At 39.5% G+C, this 26,138-nt stretch overlaps 1 protein-coding gene across 3 annotated transcripts in view; it reads right to left on the minus strand.

The window, feature by feature from the left end:
• The window catches only part of OSBPL11 (oxysterol binding protein like 11), an 82,554-nt gene extending 59,776 nt beyond the window's left edge, over positions 1 to 22,778 (minus strand). For 2 of the 3 annotated variants that reach the window (XM_077767638.1, XM_077767640.1), the window contains exon 1: positions 22,153 to 22,778. In XM_077767638.1, the coding sequence (XP_077623764.1) occupies positions 22,153 to 22,343 (191 nt within the window). In that variant the 5' untranslated portion in view covers positions 22,344 to 22,778. Of the gene's footprint in view, positions 1 to 21,968; positions 22,007 to 22,152 lie in introns of those variants that run through there. The other variant, XM_077767639.1, reaches the window with a different exon arrangement.
• Between the last annotated feature and the right edge of the window lie 3,360 nt (positions 22,779 to 26,138).

A 26,138-nucleotide genomic window follows, 5' to 3' on the forward strand; every position in this document is an offset into this window, starting at 1 on the left:
TTATTATAGATCATAATATTTCAAATATAAAATTATATAAATACAAAATTACACAAATATAAAATAAATATAATAAATATTTTATGTAACAATTCAATACAAAGAAGTAAAATACAGTTTTGATTCTAGAATAAACCAGAAAAGGTCTCTTCATTGNNCTCTGAAAAGACACACAAGAGGCCAATTGTTCCGTCTCTCATTCCTTGGGCTTCGAAAACAAAGGTCTTGTTTTCGGTGAGAGTGACCCCTTACTCCTGCGCCACCTCAGGTATGAGGCAAAACACTATCAGTTTTGCCAATGGAAAGATTTTACTTGGGACTGTCTCATTAACCTTATTACAACAGAGTTTCTTCACTTCCTCCCCTTTTCTTCACTTATTACACATATGTTCTGCTTTAGTGATTTATAGAAAATCCCAAGATCTCATTGATAATTTCTTCCCTAACATTTTAAGGTTTCTCATACATATAAAAAATATTAAAGTTAGACCTACACGGACGTATCTTGTTGACATATGGGCTTCATTTTTTATTTTGTAATTTACATTAGAATTCCTTTTAAACTCACCCACTCTAAAGTTTTAACTTTATGCTATAAAATGCAATGGGTATTCCTCACTTATTTTCTTTACTATCCCTAAATCTCAGAGGATACGTGGTAAAATTTCAGCTAACCGGCATAAAGAAAACTGACAGTGTGAGGCAACTGGCGACATTTAACACATGGATGTTAAAAGGCAAAAGCAAGCGAGAGCTGACACAACCAATAAAGTTCAAAACAGATTTAGATTGATCTCAGTGACAAATAAAAAGGGCTAAAGATAAAGGAAAACAAAACGACCAAACTGATTCTAAGATTCTAGCAGCTATTACTGGGGACTGACTAATGGGAAGCCTCAGGAATAAACTCTATGTCGAGTGTCTTTCTAATCTCATTTCTTCAAAGTGCTTGAAAATAAAGATCAAATCTGAAAATAAAGATGTGATCCCATGACTATGTTATTTTTTTTCTATGTTTTTCTTTCACTCTAAGGCTAACAAGCAACATTGCTGATTAAGTGAAACTGCTTGCGTCCTTTGGGTTTCATAAGGACACGCTAATCTCAAGAGGACAAAGGTTGTCAACTTCTAAAATGCTAACCCAAAATTCTGTTACATATTATGTCATGTTCAAATTGACAGCCCCAGTTGAATTCTCATTTAAACAAATGCTTTCTAAAGTCTACATCTAGAAGAAAGGATTCTTTTCTGGAAACCTAGCCTCTTGGGTTTTTGCTAGAAGAGTTCCTCTAGTTGCAGCCCAGGTCACATTAAAGCTGTCCCTCTCAGCTCCACTAGTACTTAAAAAAGCAGGAAGATATTTTTTCTTATGTGGCTCCCACATTTTTCCCAAGCTTCAGGCTTAAACAGCTCCTTGGGGTCACAGGAATCTCAGTGTCCCTGGGCTCTGCCCAAAAATAACTTCCCAAAGACTTCCTCCTCTGTTTTAGGTATTTAACACAACAGCTCAGTTTCCCTCAACTGTTCTTACCCTCAAAACTTATTCCTTCACTTATACGTGGACTCTAAAAATCAGGGCGCCTGGGTGGCTCAGACAGTTAAAATCTCACATCTCGTGAGTTTGAGCGCTGTATCGGGTTCTGCGTAGACACCCTGGAGCCTGCTTCGGATTCTGTGTCTTCCCCTCTCTCTGCCCCTCCCCCGCTCATGCGCTCTCTCTCTCTCTCTCTCTCTCTCTCTCTCAAAAATAAACATTAAAAAATTTTAAAAATGGGCGTGCCTGGGTGGTTCAGGTTAAGTGTCCGACTTCAGTTCAGGTCATGATCTCTCTGTTCAGGGATTCGAGCCCCACATCGGGCTCCGTGCTGACAGCTCAGAGCCTGGATGCTTCAGATTCTATGTCTCCCTTCTTCTCCCCCTCACCCACTCACACTCTGTCTCTCTAAGTAAATAAACATTACAAAAATTTTTTAAATAAAAAAATGAATAAAGTTTACAAAATGAAAAAATTAAATTTAAAAAATAAAAAATAATGTTTAGAAGAATTTTTTATTTTTAAGTAATCTCTACACACAACATGAGGCTTGAACTCACAAACCTGAGATCAAGAGTTGCATACTCTGCCAACTAAGCCAACCAGGTATCCCAAAAAATAATCTTTAGAAAAGACCTCACAGATACAGAGAACAAACTGATGGGGTGAGGTTGAATAAAATGGATTAAAGTGGTTAAAAGATACAAACTTCCAATTACAAAATAAGTTAAGTCCTGGGATGTAATGTCCAACACAGTGCATATAGTTAAAAATACTGTACTGCATATTTGAAAGTTGTTAAGAAAGTAGATCTTAAAAGTTCTCATCATAAGAAAAAATAAGTATATGTGTGGTGATAGGGCACTTGAGTGGCTTAGTAGGCTGAGAATCTGACTTGATTTCAGCTCAGGTCATAATACCAGGGTTGTGGGATCAAGCCCTGCATCGGGCTCCACACTGAGCATCTCTCTCTCTCTGCCCCTCTCCCCACTTGTGTTCTTTCTCTAAAAAATACAAAATATGTGTAGTGATAGATTTTTAATAGATTTCTTATGGTCATCATTTCACAATATATACAAATACCAAATTATGCTGTCCACCTGAAACTAATATGTCAATTATACCTTAATTAAAAAAAAAAAATTAGGGGCGCCTGGGTGGTTCAGTCAGTAAGCATCTGACTTCAGCTCAGGTCATGATCTCACAGTTTGTGGGTTCGAGGCCTGCATCAGGCTCTGTGCTGACAACTTAGAGCCTGGAGCCTGCTTCGGATTCTGTGTCTACCTCTCTCTCTCTCCACCTTCTGCTCATGATCTGTCTCTCAAAAATAAACAAACATTTAAAAAAAATTTTTTAAACCTTATTCTTTGTTCATTCTACCCTATCGCTTCATAACCTGAATTTATGTACTTATAAATGTATGTATATATTTATGTATGTATTTATCCTCTGCATAAATCCTCAAAAAGCCTAAGGTGCCACTACATAACCTAAATTAAATATTTCTTCAAACTACCAAAATATCCCATAATTCACCATTTTTAAATTTTCCCCCTTATTCTAGATTATCTACACCAAGCCTTCATCACTATACTAGGACTACTGGCATATAATAAATACATTACAACTCAATTAAAATTCAATGCCTCTGGTTCAAGGACTATTATATTCTCCAAATGCATATGTGAACTGTGGAAAGAATCCTTCTTAAAACCTCAGTATATATCCACAACTGGGGAAACCAAATAAAAATGTTCACTTCTAAACAATTGAAAATAATGTCTCATCTCTTTTACCTTTGTCCAGTTTCTCATATTACTAAAGGTATTCCTCATTTTGGTCACATCTATGGTATTTATATTAGTCATTTAATAGCTATCAATGAATTTTTAAGGGTACAATTCCAGTAACCTCACTCACAAAATAAAATCAAAGTAATGTTGTATAGTATAGTAATGTTCTTTGTTCAATTTTTAAATGTTAATACTTTGTTGATGCTTTTATCTAAAGAGTTAACTTTCTCACAAAAATTACAAGGGCAATATTGACATGGCTTATTTGAGAGCAGCATCAAGCCAGCCTCAAAAGAACTAGAAATTCAAATATGCAATTAATTATAAACTGCTGGCCTGCTTTTATTACATGATGCAGACATCAGAGGCTACAAAGAACCAATTTAAGAACATCCTATTCTCTGGAACAGCTGGTCGGCACTGTCATGTTCCCAAACGTCCCCCTCCCGTCAGGTCAGTGCAACCAGCAGATGTGGAACAACAGTGCCATCTGGCGGCCATTATAAAGAGCTCTTTATAATGGGTGAATACCTTTTTTTTTTTAATTTATTTTTTAAATTAACATTCAAGTTAGTTAGCATATAGGGCAACAATGATTTCAAGAGTGGATTCTTTAATGCCCTTTACCCATTTAGCCCATCTCCCCTCCCTCAACCACTCCAGTAACCCTCTGTTCTCCATATTTAAGAGTCTCTTGGGGGGGAGGGGGGATGGGCATGGAGGAGGACACTTGTGGGTATGAGCACTGAGTGTTATGTGGAAACTAATTTGACAATAAACTATTTGTAAAAAAAAAAAAAAAGTCTCTTATGTTTTTGTTCCCTTCCCTGTTTTTATATTATTTTTGTTTCCCTTCCCTTATGGTCATCTGTTTTATATCTTGAAGTCCTGATATGAGTGAGGTCATATGATATTTGTCTTTCTCTGACTAATTTCACTTAGCATAATACCCTCTAGTTCTATCCACATAGTTGCAAATGGCAAGACTTCATTCTTTTTGACTGCCGAGTAATACTCCATTGTGTGTGTGTGTGTGTGTGTGTGTGTGTGTGTGTGTGTGTATCATATCTTCTTTATCCATTCATCCATTGACGGACATAAACATTCAGATGGCCAACTGACACATGAAAAAAAGCTCCACATCACTCATCAGGGAAATACAAATCAAAACCACAATGAGCTACCACCTCACACCTGTCAGAATGGCTGACATTAACAACTCAAGCAACAACAGATGTTGGCGAGGATGCGGAGAAAGAGGATCTCTTTTGCACTGCTGGTGGCAATGCAAACTGATGCAGCCACTCTGGAAAACAGTACGGAGGTTCCTCAAAAAATTAAAAATAGAACTACCCTACGACCCAGCAATTGCACTACTAGTTATTTATCCAAGGGATACAGGTGTGCTGTTTCAAAGGGGCCCATGTACCCCAATGTTTACAGCAGTGCTATCAACAAGCAAAGTATAATGGGTGAATATCTTTTGTTCACTCTTTCCTTTCTCCTCTCTACCTCTTTATAATTGATTCCTTAGGTAGTACCTCTAACCTTCATGCTTTGCTCCCATTTAAAATGTGTGAATTTCTTTTTTTTTTTTGAATAAATAAGCATCAATTTTATTGAATCATGATAAAATGTGTGAATTTCTATAGGAGATTTTTAGATTAATAAAATCTAGGTGTTCAAGTGGCAACACACCACATATTGATCATTTCATACTATTATTTTGTATTCTATGAAGTAGAGATGATGGTCCAAAAGACAAATACACTGAAAAATAAGCTATGAAAAAGTTAATTTCTTTTTCAGTCCTTCAGCAACTCCACTGCTCAACAAATTGGGTATATTCTAATCTTCTAAACTTGTTAACATTAGGGGCGCCTGGGTGGCTTAGTCGGTTAAGCATCCGACTTTCACTTAGGTCATGATCTTGCGGTTCGTGGGTTCGAGCCCCACGTTGGGCTCTGCGCTGACTGCCAGCTCGGAGCCTGGAGCCTATTTCAGAGTCTGTATCTCCCACTTTCTCTGACCCTCCCCTACTCACACGGTCTCTCTCTCTCTCTCTCTCCTAGAAATAAATAAAAATATTAAAAAAATTTTTTTAAACTTGTTAACATTAAATTGGGATTAGTACTAGAAGCTGATAGTCTATAAAAACAACCAATTAACTGAACTATGCCAAGTGACATTATTATATTTAAGTGAGGCTCATCTACTCCAAAAAATCTTAATAATGATTATTTCAATTCCTAAGTCTCCATTACTATAACACACTTATTTCTTAACCCTTCTTGATCAGACATAAGGAAGATATGTAGAAGCTTTTAAAATTAAGCTACTTTCTCAACAGCTTCAAATCTTTCATTTCAATTCAGCACAATTACTCATTACTTCCTAAACACAAAGCAGTCCAAAAACCCACTTGAAATGTATGGAAAAATAAAAAGGCAATTTCTCTCCATCCCCAAACCACAATCTAACATAGAAGAAATATATCTCCTTAAAGAAAAACAATGACAAGGCCTCCTACTTGGGGAGAGACGCACTGGGACTGCGTTTTCAGCTGTCATACAAATGAAAAGAGTATTTCATTAAAGACACAGGATTCAGTGGTGGCTGAGGCTGAAATGACTGGACCTGACTGACTAGATGTGTAGTGAGAAACAGCTAGGGAGTGACAGTAAGGGTGAGAGAGAAGGGATGTGGCACCACCCGGGGTTCCAGCTGGAACAACTGTGCAGATACTAATACTTTCACTAAAATGGGGACCACAGATGAAGTTTTGGTTTGTCCCAACTTAACATTTGAATTTCAGGGGTCTGCAGACCATACACAGGGAGATATCCAATAAAGTAGCATGATCTCGGTTGGATATATAGGTCTGGTGGTAATCAGCATATAAGCCTGAAAGTGGTATTTGAAACCACACAAATAAAATCACCCAGGAAGGATTATAAAATGACCAGAGATAGAACAGAGTCTAAGAGAGAACCCTCAGGAAAAGTTTTAAAGGCAAGAGAAGTGCAGACAAGAGACAAATGGCTGAGTAGTAGAAAGAAAACCAGGACTATTTTAAGTAAGTTTGTGGTCAACCATGTTTAGTGCTACTGGGGGGTGAACTAAGAGGAAGACTGAGAAGTTTCTATTAAATTTAACAACCAAGAGATAACAGATCAATGAAACGATGAAGGCTGAGCCAGCTGGCGGTAACCAAGAGACACTGGGAGAAACAGAACTGGTTAAATGGACGTGGGCTTAGGACAGGTTAGTTCTAAGTACCAAAGAGAAGGAACTAGAAAGAAAGGCTCAAGACTCAGAAGAAAGAGAGAGGGAAATGAGAGAGAGGCAGATTCCACAGACCAGGTATGGTAGAGGAATTAGTCTTGAACACCTTACCACATTTAACTGCAGGCAGAAATTTATGCAAGCTGTAGTCAGTGTAAAGCAGATGTCAGTCAAGTCACATATCAAAACTCCTACTTTTTACTAAGCAAAAACTGTCCTCCAAAATTAGCTTAGATTTGGTTCATTCCCTTGATAATATAAATAGCATGATGAAGGGAGACAGCAGCCTGCTTAGCTAAGGAAAAAGCAGCTGACAACAGATGGGGACGACAGCAACACGTGTAACTCCCTCTGCTGTAAAAAGATATTCTGCAGAGCAGTGACTGCTTCTTACTCATCCTGGTATTCTTTGCGGCACCTAGCTTATAGCCTGGGATATAACAGGTGCTCAAGAAATCTCTGCAGAATGATTTAAGCAATGGGAAGATAGAAATACAATGTTTCTATAAAACCACAAGGCAATTCTGAGTAGCTGTCAAAAAAAAAAAAATCAACACAGCCTATACTCCAATCAGTTTCAGATAAAACAAATTCTAATTCCAACCATGTCTTAGTCTACACCCAAAAGAATGAAGTAAAAGGTATTCCCTTCCTACTAAGAGCCTTAAAAATGTTAATGCTCTTTGCACTGAGTAATGTACAGAATTGTTGAATCACTGTATTGCACACCTGAAACTAATATAACACTGTGTGTTTTACCGGAATTAATTTTTTTTAAATGTTAACACTCCTTGGCCCAAGAATTTTACTTCCAAGTGTCTAGTCTAAGATAATTAGAAATATAGATGAGGATAATATGCAACCCTGTCCACTGTAGTACTACTAATAATTAAAAGAAAGAAAGAAAGAAAAGAAAAGAAAAGAAAAGAAAAGAAGTGGAGAGAAAAGGAAGAAAACAAGCTCAATAAATGACATCAGGAGAATGATTAAGAAGTATCATAGATTACTTGTATGTTAACTGACTGGAATTTAAATAAAAACTTAAAAAAATATATTTATCACAGAATAGTATTCACCAAGGAAAATGTTTATGAGCTTCTAACAACAAGGGGAAGTGCTTTAAGATCATTAAGTCTTTTTATTTATAAAATACCAAATTTTATATTGCCTATAAAAAATATGCACAGAACAAAACTACACAAAATAGTAACTACGGTTATCACTGGATGGAAGAGTTATGGCTGGCTTTATTTTGCTCTCTTTACTATTTCACATTTTCCAATTTTAATATCCTATTCTTTTTATAATTAAAACATTTTTTAAATGTTCAATTATCTTGAACAGGTGGGATCGTTCAGGGCATAGAGCTATTTCTATCTAATATTAGGTATGGGTTAAATTTTTTAAAACTCTCCAATGGGTCTATATGATCATTGCTTTTTGAGATGTAGAACCATGTTTCCTATAAGCCCTTACTTCCCAAATTAACTTACACATACTCAAAACTGGGCTTGGTGGGTGAGAGAACAGGGTAAAATTAGATTGCCTTTCTAGAGCAAATTAACTTGACTGTATTAAGTTAAAGCATTTTAAAAAATAAATAAGTTAAAGCATTTTCAATATCAAAACTCTCATAAATGTTCAGAAAAAGCTCGCTCCCCCCTCACACATTCCCCTGTGGAGAACTCCAGAGAGCTCCCGTCCTCTCCTCCCCTTTCGTCCCCCTGCACCTTCCGCAGCCTGGCAGGAAGGGCTCAGCCCTTCTGGCCCCCTTCCCTTGGATCTGCCTCCTACCCGAAGACATTCTTTCTGCTCTGGCAGAGAGAAGACCTGAGTATTCCAAACTGCCTCTGTGCCTGTGACTAGGTAGATAAGTATGCCTAATTCCAGGGCGGAAACAGCAAGTCTACTTCACTACGTTAACTGCTGCTGCTTTCTTCAATAAGCTTTTTCCGGTAATAAAGCTATTTCTTCATATTCACTAGTATGGCTATTATCAAAACCAAAACCAAACCAAAGCAAACCATAAGACAGAAAATAACAAGGGTTGGCAAAAATGTAGAGAAATTGGAACCCTTCTGGATTGTTGGTGGGAATGTAAAACGGTACAGTTGCTGTGGTAAACAATAATGGTGGCTCCTCAAAAAGTTAAATGTCGAATTACTATATGATTCAGCAATTCCACTTCTGGGCATACACACAAAAGAATGAAAGCAGGTACTCAAACAGATATGTGTATATCAATGTTCACAGCAGTATTATTCACAAAAGCCAGAAGATGGAAACAAACCAAATGTACATTAACAAATGAATGGATAAATAGAATGTGGTAAATACACGCAGTTGAATGTTATTCACCCTTAAAAAGGCAGGAAATTCCGACACATGCTGTAACATGTATAAACCTTGAGGACATTATGCCAAGTGAAATAAGCCAGACACAAAATGGCAAAAGTTGTATGATTTCATTCTGAGATACCTAGAGTTGTCAAAATCATACAGACAGAAGTCAGAATAGTCGTTGCAAGGGGCTGTGGATTGGATGGGGGACAGGCAGTTATTATTTAAGGAGTACAGACTTTTAGTTTGGGATAATGAAAAAAAAAATTTTTTAAGTGTATTCTTTTATTTTGAGAGAAAGAGAATAGGCGTGCATGCATGAGCGGGGGAGGGGCAGAGAGAAAGGGAGAAAGAATCCCAGGCAGGCTCTGCACTGTCAGCACAGGGCCAGACCAACCTGAGTCAAAGTTGGATGCTTAACTGACTGAACCACCCAGCCCCTGGGATGATGAAAAATTCTAAAGATGAATAGTAGTGATAGTTGCACAACAATGTCAATGTACTTAATGCCACCTGAAAAATAGTTTAGATGGTATATTTATATGTATATTTTATTACAATTAAAAAAAAAAACAAAACCTGGGGTACCTGGGTGGCTTAGTCAGTTAAGTGTCGGACTCTTGGTTTCGGCTCAAGTCATGATCTCATGGTTCATAGGTTCCAGCCCTGTGTTGGGCTCTGTGCTGACAGAATGGGACCTGCTTCCTGCTTGGGATTCTCTCCCCCTCTTTCTCTGCTCCTCTGCCACTTGCATGCATGTTCTCTCTATCTCAAAATAAATAACCATCAAAAAACAACCACCACCTGACAATTTGATTGCGTCCTGTCTGATTCCTGTGTCCTCCCATTCAGCTGGCCCTGAACTCAGAATACTCTATACTGACCTCTGTAAATTAGAGAGTAGAATATAAAATTCTCATGAATTCTGAAAGATAGTATAGAAAACTCTCAAGAAGGTTATATGAGCCATGATCTGTTTTAAATCACAAACCAGTTTGGACACCTGACTTTGGCTCAGGTCGATCTCTCACTTTGTGAGTTCGAGCCTCCCACATGGGACTCTGTGCTGACAGCTCAGAACTTGGGATTCTGTGTCCCTCTCTCACTCTTCCCCTCCCCCACTCGTGCTCTGTCTCTCTCCCTCAAGAACACGAAAAAAAAAATTTCTTTTAATCACAAACTAAATCCACTTAAGGTACCTACAATCTTATGCAGTTAAGAGATAGTTCAGAAACAAAGTTTGAGAAGCACAACTGTAAAATGCTTGCCTACACAAACCAAAAAAAAAAAAAATTCCTATATATAATCTGATTGTTACAGACACCTAGGAAATCCCTCATGCAGATAACTGGCCATCTGACAACAGACCTTCAATGAAGATGGGACAGAAGAAACTTTCACAAGTTAAAGTAGGAAGTCACCTCTAACACCTCAAGAAAGAAAGCTGTTTATTATAATGGAATGGGCATGGCTTAGTGCCAGACAGATACAGGTATGAACTCCAGTGTGACCTTCGGCAAGTAACATATCTGGTCCTGAGTTTCTTCATGTCTAAATGGGATAACAACATCTACTTGCAGATTTATGAGAAAAGAAAAAAAAAGAAATAATAGGGGCGCCTGGGTGGCTTAGTCGGTTAAGCGTCCGACTTTCGCTTAGGTCATGATCTCACGGTGCGGGGTTCGAGCCCCGCGTCGAGCTCTGTGCTGACAGCCAGCTCAGAGCCTGGAGACTGTTTCGGAGTCTGTGACTCCCTCTCTCTCTGACCCTCCCCTGCTCACGCTGTCTCTCTCTCTCTCTCCTAGAAATAAAACATTAAAAAAAATTTAAAAAGAAATAATATATTTCAACCCATACATATTTGAAGTATAATTCAATATGGTTAATGCTCAAAAAATATTGATTCTTTCCCACTCCAGGAAGTCAATTTCTCCACAGGCAAATTCCTTTGATCTAGGCTCATTTTTCTAGATGAGTTTTCTAGATCTGTCTTATCTTTTTTTAAATGTTTATTTATTTATTTTGGAAGAGAGAGCAAGAAAGAGTGAGTAGAGGAAGGGCAGAGAGAGAGGGAGAGAATTTCAAGCTGTCAATGCAGAGCCCAACACAGGGCTCCATCCCATGAACCCTAAGACCATGACCTGAGCAGAAATCAAGAGTCAGATGCTTTACCCACTGCCACCCAGGCACCCCTGTCTTATATTCTCAGCCTGACAGTTTCAGGTCAGAATGATGGGACCTAAAAAGCCCTAAGACTTCCACTTCTTTCATTTTAAAAAATAGTTACTGCATTTTTTTCAATAGGTAATTTTGTCAAGAATGACAGAGGGTCTAAGATGTTACCCTCCTTACAAACTAACAAGTTAGCCCAGTTTCATGGATGCTGGGAGAAGACATGAGACTCCTGAGTCAAAGACAGAAGACTTTAGTAGCCACAGCAGTGGCTCCCACACAGGTGCCCCTCCCACACAGGGCAACACAAAGAGGACCAGAGATGCCTGTACATGCAGGACGTTGTGCGGCAGGTTGAGGAAACTCCTGTGCAGAGAACCCACATCTTTTAATTGTTTTTTAATGTTTATTTATTTTTGGGGGAGAGAGAGAGAGAGAGAGCGCATGAGCTGGGGAGGGGAGAGAGGGAGACAGAATCGGAAGCAGGCTCCAGGCTCTGAGCCCTATGTGAGGCTCAAATCCGTGAACTGGGAGATCATGACCTGAGCCAAAATTGGACACTCAACTGACTGAGCCACCCTGGAGCCTCCCCCCTTAAAAAAATTTTTTTTTTGAGAACACACATCTTTTAACGAATAGCAAGTTGGCCTAACCTCTGCAGCAAGATTTTATCTTTATTATACTGGATGGTAAATAAACCCGACTTTTGCTTAGGAAGGAGATACTGTATCTTCCAAGACTGTTTGCTATACAAATTTTTTGGAAAAAACCAGTAAGGAACAAAGGGAGAATTGTCTCCCAATAAGCGTTACTATGTATTATTACATTATTCAACCCTGTCTTCCAGGCTCTAGTTCCCCTTCTCAAAGGCAAGGACTTCTCTCAATTCCTTGCATACTTCTTCAGACATGTTCTATGCACCTACAAGTGTGCAAACATACACACACACACACAAACACACACGCACACCATTTTATTTTTTAAACAAATGGTTGCAATTATATACATAATTCTGTACCTTGCTTTTCTCAGTTTTCTTGGGGATAGTTTCCGTAAGAAACTATGGATCAAACTCAATTCTTAACATCTGCACAGTAATCCATTTTATGGCAGTATCATATATTAACCAGTCCCAGTCCCCTACTACTAGCGTTTTGTTTCTAGGCTTTTATTATTACAAATAATGCTGCAACACAGTTGTACATCTTTGTACACATTTACTAAAAATGAAATATGCATTTTTAGTTTTTATAAATATCACCAACCTGATCTCCAAACAGGCTACACCAATTTAACTCCCATCCTTTAATGTAAAAAGAGGACCTATTTCCTCACACCAGCCTAAGGCAGCATTGTTTGCCAAGAAAAATAGGAGCAGTAGCTCTTACTATAAGCAGGACTCTCAGACATGGCGAGCAGGCTTTTCAATACCCCTTATGTTCAAAATCAAGTTGCTAAACCCTAAGTGTAAGGTAGTGTTATACTGTGCAGTGACCACATCAAAGGGATATGGGATCTACTTCTGACCTTCCCACTGACTAATACCAAGAGTGACCTTGGCCAAATCACTTCATCTCTCTGGGGCTTGGTTTTCTCAACGTGTCCGACGACCCTTGCAACCTAAAATGTGTGTACATCACTCATCATTTGAAATTCTAAAGGCTTTTCTCAACAGAAAATTATTATTTCAAAGGTAAAGTTTGCAAAGAGCAGCAAAATTATACCTATAATTAAAACTTTTTAGAATAAAATAGAAAACTTTTTCTGGTACAGTATCTTTTTCACACAGTAGTATTTACTTATCCCTCATATACTTCCAAAAGGCCTCAGAGTAGCAGGCCTCGGTAAGACCAAGACACCACAGACCAAGGGAATATCAAGGTACTTTAAGTCTCAGTGCCAGACAAGAAGCCATTTTTAGGTGGGAGGAGACCTGAACCAGTAGAGGATGGGAAAGAATTTTCATTGGACCCCCTTCTAATATATTTTATAAAGTCAACATATTACCTATTCCAAAAAATTACATTAAAAATACGCTTTTCATTTATTTATACAAATATGTGAAACAGCTACAAAATTGACAAAGAAGATCTCTTTGTAGAATTGAGGTCACAGATTCAGGCAGTACTTTAAAAAGGCCTCTAACAAGGGTAAGAAAGCTGTTACAGAAGCAACCATTGGTGGCATTTCATCTCACCATTTGTATCATTCTCATTCCCTCCTTTTCTTCCTCTCCCTCTCTCCCTGTCTCTCTTTGTTATATCCTTTTTCTTTCCCAATTTTCCTCTTCTTTTCTTTTTCTCTCTCTACCATCTATTTGCCTAGGGTTTCCAGCTGCAGCCAGTAGCAACTACACACTTCAACTTCTCCTCTCCAGGGACCTTCCAACCAACCTCAAGAACAGCAACAGAAGTAAACTGCAAAGGGAGCCAAAGCTCAGGTACAGGGAAACACTGAGTGGGAAATCATGCGTTGTTACAATACCTTACAAACCCAAAAGAAAATCCTTTCTTTCGCCACCAAATAAATTGTCCTAAAAACCCAGATGGTAATACCAAAACAGTAATGTAACTATTTAGTCAGGGAATTTAGTTTTAAATTAAACCTGAATAAGCCTGGATGCAAATCATTGTATTAAGCAAAATCAGTACAAGGGAAGATTCTTAGCTAGGGAAGATGTTCTCTCACACAAAGGGAACAAAGATGTTCCCTCTAGGCAAGGCAGTATAATTTACATCAAGAATATTCTCCACTATTTTCAAAAGCAAAAACAGAAGAGTTTAAAAAGATTTAATTCCCCACAAATCTATTTGATGGGCAATTTCTTCTGGAACCTAAATTATGCAATTTATTTGAAAAAGACTAATTTGCATGTTCTAACATTAACCTGTTTGTACAGTTTTGATACAGCTGAATTTCTACGTAAAATATGGACTCAAATGGACTGTGTTTAGATCTTTAAAGAAAAAAATATAAAACACTAAGAAATCAGAGTATACCATAAGAAACCAAATCTTTTTCTTCAAGGCTTGGTAAAGTTCTCACTAGATTTCTGGAACATTTATAGTTTTCAGTTACATGCCTATAAGTTGCCTTTCTCTTATTTTCACTAGCATCGCTAGCAACTTTCAGATAAAGGTAACAAAAACTAGGGTACAGAAATATACATTCAACTTTCCTTTAACCCCTACAGAGAGAAAAAGCCAACATTCACAACTTTTTCTTCAAATTAAACTCAAAAAGTGGTCAAACCCTGAAGATAGTAATTGTTAGGTTTGTTTAGGCAGATCTCTCCCCACTTGAAAATGGGTTCTTTTCCTATTAACAGAGTATTTACAGTGGTAGACACGAGGTCTGACCATAAAAATTATTTCTATACTATACATTTTTAGACTTCTACCCATTTACTGAAACCCATAACTATTTGCTAATAAGGAAAAGAGATCTGTCTGTTTGTTAATGGGGCTTGGCCAGAATGGAGCCCAAAATAAGAAAAGCAGGCCTGTTATATATCCCAGTTTGCTTTTCAGTTCCTCCTCTGGGTAGTTCTTGTCTGTCCATTTCAATAAGCAAGTGGCATATTTGTAGACCTGTACATTTTTCTGAAAGCTGACGTGAAGAATATGAAAATAACGGAAACATGCACACTTTATAAACTTTGAACATTTACCATGAAAAAGGAAGGAAGGATCCAGAATTAAGAAATCTATTTTCCCTTTAAATGGTGAGCAAAGGCCGCAACACGTGAATATAATAAGTTACTTTGGAAAGAAGAAAATTGGGGGCTAATCTAATAAATTTACTTCTAAGCTTTGATTTGAAAAAAGACCATTGTGATATATTTTGCAAATACAGCTGAGGCTCTTTCCTTTCTTTTTTTTTTTTTTTGAAAGACTTTATTTTTACATAATCTCTACACCCAATGTGGGGCTCAAACTCAGAATCCCAAAATCAAGAATCACATGCTCTACTGACTTGCCAGACAGGTGTCTCTTCTCTTTTCTGGTTCTTTTCCAGAATCTTCCCAAAATAAGTCTTGGGAGTCCTTACTTCCCACTGTTATGAATGTATATATTAACTTGGAAATAACTAACAGGGCTGTACATAGTAGAGGCTCAAAAATATTTGCTGCATGAGTTAGAGCACCAGTGAAGGATGAAACCACCATGTCCTAAACTATTTATCAATAACTATCCATTCCTTTAGAGAGTCTATCAACTTTAAATACCTCTATGCAAAAGCTATCTAGAAATAAAAGTTCTTCCGCTTACTAGCTATGTAGCCCTGGGCAATTCATTTTGACTTCTGCTTTCATCAACTGTAAAATGGTGATAACAGTGTCCTATCTTCATCTAAGAGCTGTAGTGAGGATTAAATGTAACAACAGAAGTAAATACATTCTGAATACTACAAAGGCAATTATCTACTTTCCTAATGCTCCACATCTTTAAGGTCTAGCTGGATATGCCACTTAAACATTCTGGCAACTTAAGCTCAACATATGGAAAACCAAATGCATCCTTTGACTCACATATCTGTTTCTTGTGTAGACTTCTCAAAGTTTCAAATCTGGATGACAGAGGTCAATTTTTACTTCCTTCCCTCACTACAACCCTCTAGCCAATCACGAAGGTCTGTCAACTTTCCTTTAATGGTTTCCTTCTTTTCCAGCCTATTAACACTTTCCCTATATTATCTCCTGTCTAGGTCATTACAACTGATCTGCTAGTAGCTCCTCTTATTCCCTGACAATCAGTTTCAGTCCCGAACTCTCAGCTTTAGAAATAAATTTCCAATTGCCTACTTGTCAAATCTATCTCAACAGTAGATGATGATCTGGAGTCTATATGATCTCAACAGTAGATGATGATCTGGAGTCTATATGATCATCTGTAATAGGTACCTTCTAATGTGGCTCTCATGATCCTCACCTGCTGGTATTCACACCCTTGTGTGGGCTGAACCTCATCTTTTACTCATCCTATGCACAAGAGGTAGAGGGTCAGAGAGAGTGAGAGAGAGAATCCCAAGGAGGCTCTGTGCTGCCAGCACAGAGGCCAACGCAGGGCTCAATCTCACAACCATGAGATCATGACCTGAGCCAAAATCAAGAGTCAGATGCTTAACCGACTGAGCCACCCAGGCAACCTCATCACTTACTCTGAATACAGTGAAAAGTAATGGGGACTTCACTTCCATGTTTAAGTTACAAAAGACCGTGACTTCCATCTTGCTAGCATTCTCTTGCTTTCTCACTTCCTCACTCTGATGAAACAAACTGCCAAGTAGTAAGATGCACTGTGGAGATGCCCATGAAGCCAGGAACCAAAAGAGGCCACCAGCGGTCAGTTTATAAGGAACTGAGGTCTTTGTCCAACAGGCCAAAAGAAATGAATTGTGCCAAGAGCCACAAATGAGCCAGGAAGTGAATTCTTCCCAGCTGAGCCTCAAGATAACTATAGCCTTGTGAAATACCCAGAACCAGTGGGCCCACCTAAGCTTCACTACACTCTGAGATAAAAAATGTTACTGTTTGAACACACTAAATTTTGGGGTAATTTGTAATACAATAGATAATAATATACTATCTCACATATTTCAAAATAAATTCAACATAAATAATAAACATAAAAAGAAATTTATAAGCATTAAAAAATTTAGGGGCACCTGGATGGCTCAGTCAATTAAGTGTCTGATCTTTGATTCTGGCTCAGGTCATGATATTAAAGTTCTGAGATTGAGCCACCTGTCAGGCTCCACCCGGACTGGGATTCCTACTCTCTCCCTCTCACTTTGTCTACCCCCCTCAGCTTGCACGCACGCGTACTCTTTCTCTCTCAAAATAAATAAACATTTAAAATAAAAAGACAGACAATAAAGTGTCAATGAGAACGTGAAAAAGTTAAAACTCAATACACTGCTGGCAAGAATGTAAAATGGTACAGCCATTTTAGAAAGTAGTCTGGGGGCACCTGGGTGGCTCAGTGGGTTGAGTGTCTGACTTGATTTTGGCTCATGTCATGATCTCACAGTTGAGGGATCAATCCCTACATCAGGCTCTGCATTGAGTGTGGAGCCTGGCTGGGATTCTCTTTCTCTCCTTCTGCCCCTCTTCTCCACTTATGCTCTCTCTCTAAAAATTAAATTAAAAAAAAAAAAAAAAAACAGTCTGACAGTTCCTCAAAAAGTTAAGCATAAAGTTACCATATGACCCAGCAATTCCACCCCTAGATATAGACCCAAAAAAATGGAAACACATATCCACACAAAACTTGAACACAAATATTCAAAGTAGCATTATTCATAATAGCCACAAAACAGAAACCACCCAAATGTCTGTCAAATGATGAATAGATAAGCAAAATGTGGTATGTTCATATAATGGAGTATTATTCAGCCATAAAGAAGAATGAAATAATGATATGTTATAGCATTTATAAACCTCAAAAACATTATGCTAATTAACTTTCTAAGTTTGTAAAGCCAAAGTCCAGGGTCTGAATCACAGGGTCTTAATTTCAACTGAATTTCAACTACTCAGTAAGCCATAACCAAATAGCTCCATTTTTAAAATGTAATAGTAGCAAATTACAGGTAGGCAGTTGAATGTATTGCCTCCCAAGTTATAGAAATAGCCAAAGCCATGGAAGAGAATGAGATAACAAACAGAAAACATGCAGCTTAAGGAAGGAAGATGATGGAACATAACACCATCCTTTTAAGGAAAAGAGCCAACCAAAGAAACAGAAAAAAAAAAAACATTCAGAGCGTAAAAGAGAAATATCAAACATTCAAGAAAAGAGGGGCATCTGGCTGACTCAAAGAGCATGAAACTCTTAATCTCAGAGTTGCGAGTTCAAGCCCCATGGTGAGTGTAGAGATTACTTAAAAGTAAAATCTTTTTAAAAATACGTGTATATATTTTTTAACATTTATTCATTTTTGAGAGAGAGATAGAGTGCGAGTGGGGGAGGGGCANTACAATTACAGAGAAACTAATGGGAATAAGAATCTAAAAATATTCATCATTTTTACGCTCATATCCTTGGTGAGGACAGAGCCAACTATCACGGGTTTAGCAATAAATGAGGATTAAAGAAATGGAGGCAGCTGAGTGTTAATGACTTTTAAAAGGAAAGAATTAGGCTGGGTTTTCTTATAGTTGTTGTTTTTAAAGTCTAGAAACTTTGAGTCTCAGGGGAAGCAGCCAGGAAGAGAGAGCAACCCAGGGCAATGGAGAAAACTGCCTGATCAATGTCTTAGAGGACAAAGGGACAAATTAGACTGAGAGCTAGGCTGAAGGATAAGCCTTGGACAAGCTACATTAAAATAAAAATATGTCAGTATGGAAATGCAGTAACACATTATCTATATGCACCCTTGGGGAAGAGTTTCACATAACTGCACTTTCCAAATATTTAAGCATCTTTTCTTTCAGCTATTTTCTTTGAAATTGTTCTTAAACACACTGTGCTTTCCTAGATGACTTAAGGCCATTGTAACTGATTACTGTACTTGGAAGTAATATAGCTGAGTCTGCATATTAATTTTTCAAATTTTCTTGGACTGTCCTACATTTATCAGTTGCCATTTTCTCTGGTACATTGACCGTGATAACCTTTTTCACATGTGCTTCCAATAGATTCTAGTTAGAAAATTATGTAACCGTTAAATAATACACTAAACAAAGGATAATACGGTTCTGAATCAAAGTACAGGAGTAAAGTGCATGGCTTTATGACAACTCTCTCCAGGGTTAAAATTCTGTTTCACTTTTTAATTCAATTGAGACTGGGTTTCAAAAAGTTGAGGATATCAGAAGACAGACTTCTGACTTGGAATATTACTTTATTTTGTTTCCTTAAGTCATATCAAAATATCCTTGCCAAGTAACTGATAATCTTACATGGTTNAATCTTGCTGGATGTGCCAGAGTCCAAGTCCCTGACCACTAGACTATTTTGTAGGTTTGTTTCTCAGGTTAAGAAACAAGGTATTGTCTCTTCTCTCCCTTGGACAATTAGCAGGCTTGCTTACTGATTGCAATGAAAACAATGGATTCCCCAAACTCAGTTATCCTCAGCTCTGATGCAAACCTGTTGTTACGTAGTATCTTTCTGGGTTGATCATGTTGCCTCCATGGACTTGAGGGCAAGCAGATCCAATTCAAAGCATGCTGACCTTCTTGCCCCTTTTTGTGTTGTGAGTAATAAAGGCCATTGTGTTTTAACCACAAAAAAAAAAAAAAAAAAGGATCATGCTGATTCCAAAAAAATAAACCTAAACATCTCACAGTAACTAAATATACTTTTCTGTCCCAAAATGACTTACCAAAGTTATAACTTTCTATACTTCATTTCTGTATCCTAATACAGTCATGCATATTTCACATATATGGATATTATATATATATTGTATATAAGTATATATCCTTCACACAGATCTTAGCTTTAAGGTTTTTTTTTAATTTATTTTGTTTTCTTTTTTTTATTTATTTATTTTGAAAGAGAGAGACAGCAAGAGTGGGGAAGGGGCAGAAAGAGAGGGAGAAACCCAAGCAGCACAGAGTCTGACTCAGGGCTCGAACTCAAGAAAAGTGAGATCATGACCCAAGCTAAAATCCAGAGTTGGACATTTAGCCAACTGAGCCACCTGGGCAACCCACAAAATCTTGGATTTAATCCCTTTCAAGTTTCATACAAATTTCACAACTACAAACAACATAAGGGCTAAAAAGGACTAGAATTAAGTACACAGGGAGTCAGTTATCCAAAATTTAAGAATTTCTTAAGCTGCAATACAATGGAAGAGCCTGAATTCATTTTTCTTAAGATTCTGGTGATCTAACAATTCTATTTCTGGGTATTTATCGGAAGAATAAAGGGGGGGGGAATGTCTGGGTGGCTCAGTCGGTTAAGAGTCCGACTTGGGCTCAGGTCATGATCTGGAGGTTCATGGGTTTGGGGCCCGCCTGGGCTCCGTGCTGACAGTTGAGCCTGGAGTCTGCTTCAGATTCTGTGTCTCCCTCTCTCACTGCGCCTCCCCTGCTCATGCTCTTGTCTCTTTCTCTCAAAAATAAAGATTAAAAAAAGAAAGAAAGAAAAGAAAACATTAACTTGAAAAGATTATCTGCACCCCTATGTTCAATGTATTATTTACAATTAGCCAAGGCATGAAAGCACCCTAAGTGTGCACCAAGGGATGGACAAATAAAGAAAATGTCGTATATAAAATGGAATATTGCTTAGCCACCCCCAAAAAAAGGAAATCTTGCCATTTGCAAAAACATGGATGGACTGAGGGGCGTAGCATTAAGTGAAGTTAAACAAAGACCAACAAATATTCTGATCCCACTTATACACAGAATCAAAAAAAAAAAACAACAATAAAAAACAAAATAAAAGTGAACTCATAGATAGAGAGGCAGACCAGTGGTTTGCCAAAGGGGGATGTGGGGTGGAGGCGTGGACTGTAACTGGGTGAAGGAGGCCAAGAGGTATAAGCTTCCAGTTACAACATAAGTCCCAGGGATGTAATGTACAGCATGGTGACTATAATTTTATGATAACATTTTGTGTATTTTATTTTTTATTTTTTTTNTTAACCGACTAAGCCACCCAGGCGCCCCTCATTTTGTGTATTTTAAAGTTGTTAAGAGAGAAATCTTAAAAGCTCTCATCACAATAAAAAAACACTGTAACTATGTATGGTGGTGGATGTTCACTAGATTTATTGTCATCATTTCCAAAACATGAACAAACACGGAATCATTGTGTTGTATGCCTGAATCAAATGTTACACATCAAATATATCTCAATTAAAAAGATTCTCGTTATATCCCCCTATACTTATCAATAGCAAAAACAAAACTACCGTTGCTTCTCCAGCACCCTCTTCCTGCTCCTTACATTTATCCTTCATATTAATGAAAATTAACAAATATAGGGGCGCCTGGGTGGCTTTGTCGGTTAAGCGTCCGACTTTCGCTTAGGTCATGATCTGGCAGTTTGTGGGTTCGAGCCCCGCGTTGGGCTCTGTGCTGACTGCCAGCTCAGAGCCTGGAGCCTGTTTCAGAGTCTGTATCTCCCTCTCTCTCTGACCCTCCCCTGCTCACGCTATCTCTCTCTCTCTCTCTCTCTCCTAGAAATAAATAAAACATTAAAAAATTAAAAAAGAAAAGAAAATTAACAAATACAGAATATCTCATCAAGACAGACCTTGTAAATGGCCTGACCAGCTCCAAATGAACCGTCTCCAGGCTCACTAGTTTAGAGTAACAAAGGCACCAGCATCTGTACCTGTGCCCCTGTGTTCAAATTATTTACGTGTATTTCCCCTTCTAAGTCACAAACACCATGAGGGCAAAAATCTTTTTCTTTTTTTTAATGTTTATTTATTTTTAAGAGAGAGCGCACAAACAGGGAGAGGCAGAGAGAGGGAGACAGGGAGACACAGAAGCAGGCTCCAGGCTCTGAGCTGTCAGCACAGAGCCCCATGCAGGGCTCAAACCCACAAAACTCAAGATCCGGACCTGAGCTGAAGTCAGAGACTCAACAGACTGAGCCACCCAGGGGCCCCAAGAATCTCTTCTTATTCAATGATTCCATTCAATCACTTGACAAATATGTTTTGAGCACCTAGCATTTCCTAGCCTCCGGAGAGAGCCGAGTTAAGCAGTTCCTGCCTTCACAGCCAAGCAGAGGAGGCAGGCCCATAAACAAATTACAACACAGGCAAGAACAGAAATGAGTTCACAATTAAATCAGAGGAGGAATGAACTCTAGGGATGCAGAGGGAGTTCAGGGATACATTTATGGATTCTCCAAAAAGCCTTCGATAAATACCTGTTGAATGGACGAACGAATGAATGAAATCTTGCTTATGAGAGATGAGATCCCAGGTGCAAATGAGATGTATTAGCTGCTTCTGGAAGTCACTAGGTAACTTTACCTTCCAACAACCGCTGAAAGACAGACTCCAGCACACTCACCCCCACCTGAGGAAATCACCTTGAGGAAAGGGCCATACCTGTACTGCCAGCCTTTGGCACTGCCACCGCGGCTGCTGCTGCTGCTGCTGATTCCACCCCCACAGCTGCTGTTGCTGCTGTTCTTGTTCGGGGTCACCGCTGTGGCCAGGCCCTCCAGCTTTCCTTCACTCTCTGAGACTTTCATTGTCGACACTGGTTCGCTCCCCTGCATCTTAACTCCGAAGTCCATCTGCCCTTCTTGAGCCGGAGAGAACTCTGCAGAGTAGTTTTGTAGACGCGAATTTGGAAGATTTGATCTGAAGGTGATTCCAGTTGCCAAATCAGGCCGCGGCTAGGTGGCAACCATCAAATGGTCCAGGGAAGGAATACAAGCATTCCTACCAAAGGAAAACTTTTAAGAGGGCAGGGGTAGCAACGAGGACAGAGATCCTCTAAATATATATCTCCTTCCCGGCAAAAGCAAGGAGGAAAGAATCACCCTGCCAGAGGCTTTGGTGGTTTACTCAAAGGAGAAGCTGAAGCAGCGTGGGGAGGTCGAGGACTCTAGGCAAGAGGGCTGGGCGAAGGGCAGAGGACCACGGACCGCGACCCGAGGCCTGACCTCTGAGCGGACGAACTGGCCCGCCGCGCTCCCTCTGCTCCTCCGGCGGGTCCTCTGGCGGAGGGTTCCNNNNCCCGCCCCAGCGTGACAGAGCTGGGACCGCCCGCGCGCAGCCCGGGAGGAGGGCTGGGGAAGGAGGCCGCCGGGGGCGGGACGCCGGCTCCCAGGGCCGCCTCTCCTCCCGCCAGTGGCGAGCCGCTCGGGGCGACTTCTTCCAACGTTCCGGGCCCTGGACCGTCGACTGGGCTCCCAAGACCCACGACTCGCTCGCCCTCTCCCCAGCCCCGAGCGTGAATACCACAACCGCGGGCGCCGCCCCACCCACAGCCCCACGGCGGGGCCCCCCACCCGCCTGCTCTTTCCCCGCCTTCCCTTCCGGAGTAGTGTGAGCTCACTTCCCCCGAAGCAGAAGCGCCGGGCGCCATCTTGGCGCAGGGCACGCGGCCCTGAAGGGGGCGGAGCCTCGAGGGAGCGGTGCTGGGCCGGTTGCCCCGGAAGGAGGGAAAGGCAGGGAGGTGGGACGCCCAAGGAGGGAGAAGCAAAATCCGACTTAGTGCAGTTGTGTGACTTCTGGCCTTCTAACCGGATCCCATCCCTCCATTGGAGGGCCCATTCTAGGCATTTTAGAAAGGTTTAAGGGCGCCTGAGTGACTCAGTCGGTTAAGCGTCGACTTCGGCTCAGGTCATGATTTCACGGTTTGTGGGTTTGAGCCCCTCATCGGGCTCTGTGCTCACAGCTCAGAGCCTGGAGCCTGCTTCGGATTCTGTGTCTCCCTCTCTCTCCCTGCCCCTCCCCGACTCATGCTCTGTCTCTCAAAAATAAACATTAAAAAAATTTTTTTTATTTAAAGAAAGAACGTTTAGAAAAATAATGTCGGGGCCCTTGGCTGGCTCAGTCGGTTAAGCGTCCGCTTCGGCTCAGGTCATGATCTCCTGGTTCTTGGGTTATATCGCCGATCACCGCGATCGCCGCGATCGCCGCGTCGGGCCCTGTGCTGACAGCTCAGAGCCTGGAGCCTGTTTCAGATTCTGTGTCTCCCTCTCTCTCTCTGACCCTCCCCTGCTCGCTCGCGCTCTCGCTCTCTCTCTCAGAAGTAAATTTTTTTTTAAAAGAAAAAGAATGTCATTTTTATAAGAAATTGCAAAATAACTTCTATTTGGGGTTCCTGGGTGGCTCGGTTAATGGTCAGACTCTTGCTTTCAGTTCAGGTCATGATCTCCAGGTTGGTGAATTTAAGACCCATATTAGAGTCTGCTAACAGTATGGGGCCTGCTTGGGATTCTCTCCCTCTCTCTCTCTCTCTCTCTCAAAATAAATAAACATTAAAACAGCAACAACGAAACTCTTCATTTTAGTGATTTTTGCAAAAAATGCATGACATTGGAGTAGGGCAAATCAGTGTTGCAAATGAAAAGGAAACTGCTGTGGAAACTATGGCTCTCAGAATCAAAGCTAGGTACTCTTTCTCTGACCCCAGACAACTCACACTCTTTAGACTTTGGTTTTTTGCACCTGTAAAGAAAGAGTATTTGAAGGTGATTTTTAACGTCCCATCTAATTGTAAATTCTAGTTTCTAACAACATGACTTGTGAATTGAATGTATGTCACATGCAAAACACGAAGGCAAATACAAAGAAGTATTACTCAAAGTAAAAAGTAATGTAGTAAAATAAATGCAGATACATAGATAATTAAAGCTATGAAGGGACGCTTGGGTGGCTCAGTCGGTTGGGCGCCTGACTTCGTTAGGGTCAGGGCGTGATATCACAGTCTGTGCTGACAGCTCAGAGCCTGGAATCTACGTTGGATTCTGTGTATCCTTCTCTCTCTGCCTCTCCCCTACTTGCACTTCTGTCTCTCTCAAAAATAAACATTAAAAAAAATTTTTAAAGCTATGAAGAAAATTAAAAGAAATGATATAAAAAATAAGTGGGATGGGATAGAGAATCTGTTTTAGAAGAAAGGTTGAGAAAAGTCATCTACGAGAAGATATCTAAGGTGATAAATGAAGAAACCTAAGGAAGCTAAGTGAAAAGAAAACTTTTCATTCTGGGGAATGAGAGACGTGGCAGTATGAGGAGCAAGAGAGAGAGTGGCAAAAAATGAGAGTTAAGAAGTAGGCAGAGAAATTCGAATTTAATTGTTAGGTGCAATGGAAATTTACTGAAAGTTTTAATCAGAGAAGGTTTATGATCTGATCTATGTTTTTAAAAGATCTCTCTAGTCTTTTCAACAAATAGCATTGAGTCAACTGGATATCTATATAAGGAATGAAACTGGACCCCTACCTCACATCATACACAAAAATTAATTCAAAATGTATTAAAGACATAAATATGAGAGGTGAAACCATAGAACTCCTGAAAGAAAAATATAGGGGTAAATCTCCATTACCTGGAGTTAGGCAAGCCTTCTTACATATGACATCAAAGCATAAGCAACAAAAGAAAAAAAATAGATTCAGCTTCATAAAAATTAGAAAACTTTGGTGCTACAAACTATACCATCAAAAACGTAGAAAAGCGGGGTGCCTGGGTAGCTCAGTTGGTCTGACTCTTGATTTCAGTTCAAGTCATGATCTCAGTTTGTGAGTTCAAGTCCCACATAGGACTCTGCACTGTCAGTGCAGAGACTGCTTGGGATTTTGTCTCCCTCTCTCTCTGTCCCTCTCCCACTTGCTCTCTATCTGTCTCCCAAACTAAATAAAAATAAACTTTAAAAGAAAAAGTGAGGGGCGCCTGGGTGGCTCAGTCAGTTAAGCGTCCAACTTCAGCTCAGGTCATGATCTCATGGTTTGTGGGTTCGAGCCCTGCGTCAGGCTTTGTGCTGACAGCTCAGAGCCTGGAGGCTGCTTCAGATTCTGTGTCTCCTTCTCTCTCTGATCCTGCCCTGCTCACACGGTCTCTCCTTCTCTCGCTCAGAGATAAATAAAACATTAAAAAAAAAAAAAGAAAAAGTGAAAAAATAAGCCAGAAAATGGGAGAAAAATATTTACAAACCATGTATCTGATAAGGAACTTATATTTATATTATGTAAAGCACTCTCACAACTCATTAATTAAAAAATAAATAACCCTGTTTAAAAATGGGCAAAGGAGCTGGATAAATATTTCTTCAAAGAAGATATACCAAAAGTCAGTAAGTACATTAAGAGATTCTCAACATTATTATTTATCAAGGAAACACAGATCAAAACCACAATGAGACAGGTGATTCACAACCACTAGGATGGCTACAATAAAAAAGATAGACAATAATCAATTGTTGATCTTGATGAGGGACGTGGAGAAGAAACTTGACACCTTACACACTTCTGGAGGAAGCATTACACTAAGTCTAAGAAGCAAGCCACAAAAAAACCACATATTGTAGGGGCTCCTGGGTGGCTTAGTTGGTTAAGCGTCCGACTTTTGCTTAGGTC

The sequence above is a fragment of the Crocuta crocuta genome, unplaced genomic scaffold (assembly GCF_008692635.1).
Source record: "Crocuta crocuta isolate KB4526 unplaced genomic scaffold, BGI_CrCroc_1.0 scaffold45, whole genome shotgun sequence".
In the NCBI taxonomy this organism is placed as follows: domain Eukaryota; kingdom Metazoa; phylum Chordata; class Mammalia; order Carnivora; family Hyaenidae; genus Crocuta; species Crocuta crocuta.